At 38.0% G+C, this 10,200-nt stretch overlaps 1 protein-coding gene across 1 annotated transcript; it reads right to left on the reverse strand.

Moving 5' to 3' along the window:
- Positions 1-546: 546 nt before the first annotated feature.
- On the reverse strand, positions 547-7,706 carry pex2 (peroxisomal biogenesis factor 2). The gene is made up of 2 exons (XM_084399190.1): positions 7,460-7,706; positions 547-2,966 (listed from the first exon to the last, which is right to left on the reverse strand). Exons 1-2 carry the CDS (start codon positions 7,461-7,463, stop codon positions 2,032-2,034), a joined length of 939 nt encoding a protein of 312 aa, XP_084255316.1. The 5' UTR covers positions 7,464-7,706; the 3' UTR covers positions 547-2,031.
- Positions 7,707-10,200: the final 2,494 nt, after the last annotated feature.

Consider the following 10,200-nt stretch of genomic DNA (forward strand, 5'->3'; position numbering starts at 1 on the left):
CTGTTAATCAGAGAACTCAATACCCGACATCAAAGGATCAAGAATGTGTTGATTGTAATGAGCAGGATCACTCATCAAAGTGTGAAACTGGCCTTGTCTACTGTAACACCCAACAAAAAAAAAGTGGGCAATTGCCAAAGTAAATGGTGTCAAAGCCTGCAGATTTCATTGCTGATTGGAGACAGTGTAACCCTGAGTGTAAATGAGATTTGGAGAAGATAAAGTGCAAAATGAGGGCCGACTTTTTAGATGTTGTTTTTTGCATTTCTTTGCAAAACTTTGTAAAATACACTATATATATATAAAAAAATTGGGCTGTGCAACGATTAATTGCATCCAAACTAAAAGTTGTTTACATATTATGTGTAACTATTTTGTATATATAAATACACACATATGCATGTATATAAGAAATATTTGCATGTATATACTGTATATATTTATACAATTTTATATATAAATATAATATATATTAAATATATACGTGTGTGTGTGTGTGTATATATATATATATATATAATTATACACAGTACACACACATATATTATGTACACAAACTTTTATTTTGGACGCAATTAATCGTTGCACAGCCCTAATTTTTTATATATATAGTGTATTTTACAAAGTTTTTCAAACAGATGAACATCTTCACAGCGAGTTAAATGCAAAACATTTTGCTTTAGTTAATCGTTGCACAGCCCTAAAAAAATCTAATAAAATATATATATTTATATGATATTGCTTGGAAAAAATGATCTGTCTATACAGCAAATATATTAATAGTTTAACAACAATCTAATCTCATTTGTTGCAACTACATCAATATACAATACAATAATCTATCATGTCTGGTATGAAGTGTTTTACGAGATTATATTTGGATGCTTTTGAAGTCATTATACAAATGTATTTTGAAGGACAGATGTTCTCTGGACCCGATCTATGTGAAAAACACCAGAACCATATGTTGTGTATATTGTAAATTGGCAACCATTACTGAACATTTCCAGAACGGTGGCGGCAAATTCCTTTAATCCTCTGAAACAAAACAAAGGGTATAAACATTCGCTGTTGCACATTAAACATATTTTTAACATTGCTAACCCAGTGCACAAGTAAACTTGGATAGTTCTGCTTATAGTGAGAGCTGTACTTCTTGGTGGTCCTGTGTATTCGTCTATACGCATAATAATGTCAATGAACCCACATGAGGGCAGACCGGTGTGCCATGTCCCAATTTTCAATTCTTTATCACAGCAAACTTGAGAGCAGCGATTTACAAAAAAAATGACAAAATCTTGCAAACCACTAGACCCCTCGTGCCCAGAGAAGTGACTGATTGCCTTCACAATGGGCAATTAAGGCAATGTGGTCTGGGGGAAAAAAGTGCGAGTTTCCAGCAGGTCTGAGTCCATTTGGATGTGTTTTGGCCTGAGGCATGGCTCAATGGAGAAAGTTAACAGCTGAATAAATACCCATCTTTGCAGTCATTATTAGGCTTAAAGCATAATATGCCCGAAAACTTGCATCGGTCCTACTCTGGTTTGTTACAGTTTACTGGCACATTAAGAAGGGCCATGGAGATTATGATGGGATGTCTGTCAATCTGCATCCAAGTCAACTACCCCCTGGTGCTATCATGGCCTCTCCTTGATCTTGTGCAAATTTCTCTCTTCATAGGGGATGAGGGGAATTGGATCGTGCAGGCAGTTGAGCAAAGGCTTGTTTTGATGTTTATTCATTTGCTCGGCGCTCAATCCAAGAATGCAGAAAAGTGGACCTCTGATACACAATCTCTATCAAACTTTAATGAGGCCGAATAAATTAGACACAAATGAAATGATGTTGTTTTAGAATTTTACATCATTAAGTTTGTCTCTTTGTACAAAATTCTGCATGATTCATGGCAACAAATGCTCTCGTTTCAAAAAAAAGCATAAGCCATATGCTTTCATCAACCAATCTCTGTGATAAACTCAAACTGCTGTCTGTGTATCTCAAGTCAATCAGCAGGCTGCTTGAGGAACAGTCTCAACTCTGATGCAGCTCCGTTCCTATGTGAATCCTGACTGGCTCTATAGTTCCCGCCTTGGTGGCACATTTGGGGCAGGTAAAGCAGACATCAGCGATTGTGTGGCTCTTGAGGCAGTAGTAGCAGAACACGTGGTTGCAGCCGATGGAATGGGGCATTGTGGGCCACTCCCCGCAGACGGCGCACTCTGTGCAGTAAGTGTCATCCGAACCCTTCGTTCCCCTCAGGTCATTCAGAGGGGAGAACAGAGCGGTGACGCTGGCCTTCAGCTTCCACACATTTACGAGGGGCAGCAGGAAGATGAGGAACTCTGCAAAGCCGTGCCACAATAGCTCCCGGTTCAAGAACTGGAAGTTGATGTCTCGTGGGCCCTGGGGTCGACTGAAGACGGGCTGCACTCCCAGCAACCTTTCGGTAAGGGTCGGACAGGTTCCTCTTTGGAGGAAAAGCAGGAAGTTGACCAGGCTGGCCACTTTGGTGAGGCCCGTCAAGATGGTGAGTATCTTGCGGGCCTTGCGTGCATTGGACTCTGCAGGGTGGTTGAAGAACAAGCTATTGGAGCGTTCCCTCAACCACTTTTCACCTACTGTCAGCAGAGCGAACCAAAACTTCTGCGGTCGGCTCATGGGCCGGTACTTCTCTCCCGGGATCAGAGTGTTCTTATACCGGATGTTGAGCAGTGACTGGCCCACGGTGGCGCTGTTGGAGTAGACTGTGAACCTCCACAGGAGGAGCTGGAGAAGGGCCTTGAGTTCTGGTTCCACAGGGGTTAAAAGCCCAGGCTTGAAATGCTGGAAACACTGGGTGAACTGTGACCAAACAAGCTGTTCCAGTGCACCATCCAGTTCAAAAGCATCCAGCTGACTGATTCTCAAAACCCGAGATAAAGGGCTTGGGCTGGCCTTGGCGAAAGGCTTGTCACCTCCAGCTCCAGCTACAAGCAGAAGAAGCAAATGGTTATGCATTTTTGCATTTCAGTTGAAATCACTTTTCACATGTAAAACCCATCCTAAATTCCCTTTTAGCTGTGCAGGGCAGAGGCACAGGAGGTCTTACGCTGTTCCCTCTCGAGATTCAGTCTGAGGACAAATCACATCACAGGAGATTATCCCAACAGCACAGGCTTGGAAAGGCAGTAAACATCCGCTATGTGGAACTACTTTACTTTGACGGCTTTTTATAAGGGATCTAAGAACTGTGACGTTTGGCAATTTTTCATGGAATGCGTTTGTATCGGGCTGAGTTTATCTCTTTAAACACAATGGTTAAAAAATGAGAGCCAGGGGCTGCGGTGACCACCTCTTAGCTTAGGACTGGATTTGGACAATATCTGCAATAAATTGGCTTATAAAAATTGTTGAAAACATGTCCAACTCTTTTTTTCAATACTTTAGGTTCATCTGTGCCTAAAACCTTCACCCATTTAGGAATGAAACTGAAATGGACAATAAAAAAAGATGCAAGATGTTCATGAATCAGTTGAAAAATTATCTGCTTTAAACAGATGTTGGAAACTGTAGTTACGTTTATTGTATCATAAAGAAACTTCCACTTTTGGGCCACTGATTATGTTTCAAATGTGTCTACTGTAGGTTTACAGACCAGCTCAACAGTTTCTCAGCTAAGGGAAAAAGAAAGAAAAAAAACCTTCACAGCACGACGGCACTCGCCCAGGTGAGACAAATCATTGCGGCAGGCCACTCTGGGGATACCGCTTTTCCATGTTCTCGTCATAGGCTTTTATTGAACAGTTTACAAGTTATGAATGAATATGTTTTATTTGAGAACATAATATTGACAGTAACCTATCAATAGTAATGTGACTATTGTCAAGGGCCTGTCAATAGTAATGTAATTATGATTTAGAGGATCACATAGATGTTAGCTCGGGCAAGTAACATCTCTTATAGGACTGCTATCAATATCAGGATTACTATTGACATGTTCTCTCAGACTCACAGTACTTGCCAAATATATAACAACTAGACACTTTTGTCAATGTGCACTGCCTATAAAAATTAAGCATTTGAATGTACAGGGCTTTAACCGGAGAGCTGAAAATCTATGCTTCTTATGTAATCGGCCAAATTCGTAATCAATGGCTGTGTTTACCTCTGTTGTAATCAGAAGACCTGGCCTACATGGAGCGCAGTGATTCATACACGTTTACTGTGCGACAGAAAAAAACATCCGTGACAAATAGCCAATGAGAACGTGGCCTAACTAAAACAATATCAGTCTGAATGAACAATAGGACACAATAAGTAAACTGATTTTCTCATTAGTTATATATTATAATCAATATGACCACTTTGTTATTTATGACCCGCAATCAACCCTATACTCCAACAAATAAGTTGAATTTTTTAGGAAATGGAGCCCATCTTCGGGCTGCAAAATGGATGGAGAACACGCATATAAGGTTATATCAGCCAAGTCAAGGTCCTGACAAGCATCCTTAAATGACAAATGCCTGACACCGGCACGGGCTATAAAACATGTTCTCCTGAGGCAGGCCACTGGAGGCTCAGGCCTGCAGTTCTGCAACTGATAAGCTGGGTCACAGAGTCACCTTGGGCTTAGCATTACAACGCGGTAGGCCATGAGATTCCTGCAGCGACGGGACAATTTGGAATCTGAAGATTTTTATGAGGCCTGTGGCTACTTGACCTTGCTTTGGCATTCTGTCTGCCTTTGCGGCAAGTCAGAGAATTAACAAAAAGCAACACACTTTTACTTTACATAATATTATATTACTATTTTTTATGTTTTTGAAAGAAGTCTCTTATGCTCACCAAAACGGCATTTATTTGATCAAAATTCAGTAAAAACTGTAATACTGTGAAATGTTATTACAATTTAAAATAACTATTTTTTTTTAATGTATTTTAAAATGTAAATTATTCCTGTGATGGCAAAGCCGAATTTCAGATATTCTCCAGTTTTCAGTCACAATGTTGAAAACCATTGTGCTGTTAAATATTTTTCATACACTTTTTCTTTCATTTGAACAACATTTATTTGAAATAGAAGTCTTTTGTAGCATTATACATGTCTTTTTACTTCCACTTTCGATCAATTTAATGCATTTTCGCTTCGTAAAAGTATGAATTTATTTACAAAAATCTTACAGACCACAAACTTTTGTTTGGACATGTACATATATTTGATGATATACATACATACACTGTATATATAATATTTCAGTGCCTTTTTAAAAATTAAATCACATGTCAGAGGGGTTTTATTATCCTTCACTTAACGTTTAACTTACAAAAAGCTAGCTGCCAGCCACTTTGTATTTCCAGTGGCAGATGAGGTGTCACTCAGTTAAAACCCCTGTCTTAAACCTACACTTCCTTTGTATAATCATTTGCGCGATTAAGGTTACAGAGCTCTGGTGCTATTTTCAGCTGGCAGAAGAATTAGCCCATCTCCTTGTTTAGCATTCAACTTTTAACTCCGTCCCAGAAGTATCCGTTTTATTATGAACACTGATGGGTATGTCAGTTTCTGAATTTTAAAGGTGATGTCATCCTGAAATGGGATTACAGGACTGCTAAAATACCCATCCTGTGACTGTTCTAATTGTTCTACGTCTGTATCATAAAATATGAATGTCTGCAAAAGCACTTGGGGTTCAAGGTCTGGTCCTAATGTCTCATCAGACTGACCCATTTCTCTAATTACCAATGAATCGCAAGAGCCACAATCTAACACAACTTAATGTCTAAGAAATGTCTTTTAAAGCAGCTATAGGTCTGACACAAAGATGTGCTTTTGCTAAATCTTGTTTGCACAGAATGTAAATTATTTAAAAGAATTAATCGATTTTGTGAGCATGAAGGTGGAAGATTTAAAGCTTTAAGTATAGAGTTAGGCAGAAAAAACAGCTTAAAAACTCATGAAACATTTAAAGGCTGAGGCAGCAGGAACGACTGAAGAGAACAGTTAATAAATGAGAAAATTGTGAAGATGCATATTATGGCGTACAGAGGGGCAGTCAGGCTTTGCTGTGTCCACATAAAAGATCTTGGCTTCAATACATTTGTCCTGCAATTTTTCAACACCTTTATGAGATGATGTATTTGCATAAACATTTTGTCTTCTATAAAAAACACAGCAACAGCAAACACACTATCCTTATTTCATGACACCACGTCATGAAACCCTGCCTCAAAATCATGTTTATGTACCAGAATTGTTTTTCTTCTCACCTCATCCAGATTTGGCTTAGCATGGTCATGTAATGTAATATTAAAAGCCGCCCCTGTTTACATGGAAGCAGCAATATGGAAAACAATTTTACCCACAAATGGAAGAAAGACTTAAGCTCAGTTGCAAACACATCTGCAAAACAACCCAACAATATAGTCTGCATTTTAAAACTTAATCCATTTAAATGCAACACTGGCACAAATCTATAGGCAACCTTTTGACCTGGGCTGAGATCATACTGCAGTCTGACTTTAACTCCATTCATTATGTTAAGTGTGCTATGGGCCACTTACAGCTCAATCAAATCCACAGCAATCAGCTGTCCTAATTCTGTGCATGACGGCATTTCTGATCACACTAAAACTTCATACAAAACTTGTATGAGAACCATCATTTCATATTATACACTCTAGTTAAAGTTATTGTTATTACAGAAATTCCTAAATTACATCTCATTTAAATGTAGTTGATTAATTATTGCTATTATTATCCATGACAGTGGTGCCAAGTAACGAGTACCGGTTTGTTAGGTTACCTTGATAACTGAAAATGGAAACCTTGATTTTTTTTTTTTTTTTAAAGAAAGAAGTAAATATAAACTCAACAAGATACTGTCTAGGTGGGCAAATAGACCTGAATGGGTCAAATTGGTGAAAATGCACAAACTAATTACAAAGTAGAGAACTCCCTAGTCTGACATCAACACATCTGGTACAGTCCCAAATGTAAATGAACTGGAAATTACTAGAAACACGAAATGATCTGTGATGTTGTGGTGTTTGAGGATTTAATAAATAATGATCTAAAAAGGTAACTATTAATTATAACATCAGAATCACTGTTTGTCATAATAAATAATTAAATATAGTAATGTTGTTTCTGTATTATTATTATTATGGTAGTAGTAGTAGTAGTTGTTGTTGTTGTTATGAAGCCATTTAAAATGCTTAAAACATAAACGTGATGCAACTTGGTTAAGTACGTCAACATAATAACACTAAAATAGTATAGTATCGGTTGTTTTGTCGACCGAGCACACTTAATGCATGTTTTATGCATTGATAACACGCACGAATCTAATATTAGACTGACAGGAGAGGAAACAATGCCTGTTCTTCACAAAACTAAATGCAACTTGATATAAAATGTGTTGTCACAATGTCTGGTTAAGTGAGATTTCACTAGAGCAAATAAATTTAGTATAATTACCCATGATAAGACTGACAGTCTACTGTCGGACTCGGAACTGAGAGGCGCTGTTCTTCCTTCTTTTCCGGGTTATCTCGATTAACCCCTCCTTGAGGCACATGAGCCAATTGCAAATTGCATTTTCTCTGCACCCTTGATCACATGCATCCAATCGTAATATCTGATTGAGCGAGGCAAACATGAATCGCATCGTGCTATGCATGTGGGAGAGGCGTAGCTTCACGCAAGTCTTCATGCGTTTGCGTCTGACAGCGACCCATCCAATCAAAATCGATAGCGTTTGTCTACAGTTGGTTTTAACCAATCGCTATCAAGCAGGGGCGGGCTCTGTTGAGCAGCAGGCATTCGGGCACGGAGAGACTGTTTGCAACTGAACAGAGGGATAAGGGGAAGCGAAGATATAAATGAGCATTAATACGCCATAATAACACGGGTTTACATTAATGTAAAGCATTTGCTTTAGTTTTTACGGTCTGTTTTGCTTGACACATGTTACATCGTAGCAACTGTTTTGTTAAATGCTCTCCGCACGTTTTTAACAGCAAAAGAGGTGACGTTACCTGGAAAGTGTTACCTGGAAAGTGTGTGTGTGTGTGTGTGTGTGTGTGTGTGTGTGTGTGTGTGTCTGTGTATATATATATATATATATATATATATATATAGCATATATAATATAGCATATTTACATATACAAAATAACTAATCACAATTATTATACTATACTGTATATTAGTGCTTTCAAAATTAATGCGTTAATGCATGCAATTATTTTATTTTTTTAGAATAACGCATTAAAAAATATTTAATGCAATTAAGGCAGCATCCATTTTTTTTCATGACAACTCTGAGTGTCATTTTCTTCTCAGAGTGTTTCCCATGGTAATGGGTATGACAATGTTGATAGGCCTATATTTGGTCTTGGCGGAATAGATTTGTTACACTGCTGCTGTTATTGCTGCTGCAGAGTAAGTACAGGACTTGCTACTGCCGATACATACATGACACGCTGCTGTGAGCAAGTAAGACATGCTGCTGCTGTACAATATAGCGTACATTAGGGGTGTGCAATATCATGTTTTTTAATCGTGCACAATTAAAATGCCTCCACGATCTGCCTTTTAAGAAATATCGTAGTATCGTGCTACAGTGCATTCTATCAGTTCAGTTCTGGCGCCTCCGTCTCAACATAGCCTACTGTACAACACAGTGCACATTCACACATCACGTTAATGCAGCGGTAGAGTTACACTCACGGGACACTGCAGTTCATAAAAGTTCATTATACACACTAAAACGTCGAACAGCGCCTGATTACTGGACTGTTATCTTTCAAGTCTTATTGCGCTAATACTGTCAAATACACACACGGTTTACATAAACACAGTTGGTTGTCTAAAGTGAAAGCACACATTTAAGAGAAGATAGGGTGCATGTCCATTAGATGTGCCGGTCTTAAAGTGACAGTAGCCTAAGCCCAATAGTAAACATTGCCGCCGCTTGTCCTTAAAGGGATAGTTCACCCAAAAATTTAAATTTTGTCATTATTTACTTATTCTAATGTTGTTCCAAACCTGGATTCATTTCTTTCTTGTGCTGAAAAAAAAAAAAAAAAAGAAGATATTTTGAAGAATGTGGCTATCCAAACAGTTGCTGGTCCTCATTGACTTCCATAGGAAAAAATATCCTACTCCTAACTGGGGACCAGCAACTGGTTGGTTACCCATTACCCACTTTTATTTTTAGCAGAAGAAAGAAACTTATTCAGGTTTAAAACAGTTTGAGAGAGTAAATGATGACAATTTTCATTTTGGGGGAAACTAATCCTTTAATGTTAATAAAACAACAAAACAGAGAAAATCACTCATTGCTCTTGACTGAGAACTTTAATAGTAGCTTTAATAAGAATCAATGTATAATTTATACAGTGATGTCTATGTAGTGTTTTATTTTTATATTTGTTCATTTCATTTCTTTCTTGAATGCCACTGTTAAATACACCTACTGTAGCTGAAAAAATAAAGCACTGTTTATTTCATTTGTATATTATGTTGTGTAGCCTGTTTTTATTTGCGCCACATTGGCCTAATTGTCTGCCATTCTTTTTTTATTTCATATTTTGTTACCTTGGAAGGCTTTGTTTTTAAAATAGGGAAATTAGCTTGGCTGTAATGCTCAGTAGGCTAACTTGCAAAATAGTCAAACCAACAAGAAAGAGAATCGTGATAAAATCGTGAATCGTGATTTTCCTGAAAAAAATCGTGATATGATACTTTTTCCTTATCGCCCACCCCTAGCATACATTAATTACCCATAGCAGATACAGGTGCAGCTGGGAAGGTGGAGGTTTCTGAAAGCGTGTTGCATGGTAGGCAAATGCTAACCAAGTATTTGAAGATTGAGCAGCAAGCTCTTTGGCTACTGATACAGAAAGAACCAATCGGGGTGGGTTTCCCGAAAGCATTGTTAGCCAACTATGGAGTTCCATTGTTATCAGCATAGTTCAACGATTTGGTGTTTCCCGAAACCATTGTTCCAACGAACGTTCGCAAACAGCATTACAAACTTGTGTGGTTGGAACGACAGCTCTCGAGCTGTGGTTAGAAGCATAGTTTCTAGTTAACATGAGATGTAGACTGAATAAATCCTTATCTTTAGCAAAATAAGCAAGCTGACATTCAGTACAACCCGTGTTATTTATTTAGAATACATACAAATGTAATTTACGTCTTTTAGTTTGTCAA

This window comes from Rutilus rutilus (assembly GCF_951802725.1).
Source record: "Rutilus rutilus genome assembly, chromosome: 24".
Taxonomy (NCBI): Eukaryota; Metazoa; Chordata; class Actinopteri; order Cypriniformes; family Leuciscidae; genus Rutilus; species Rutilus rutilus.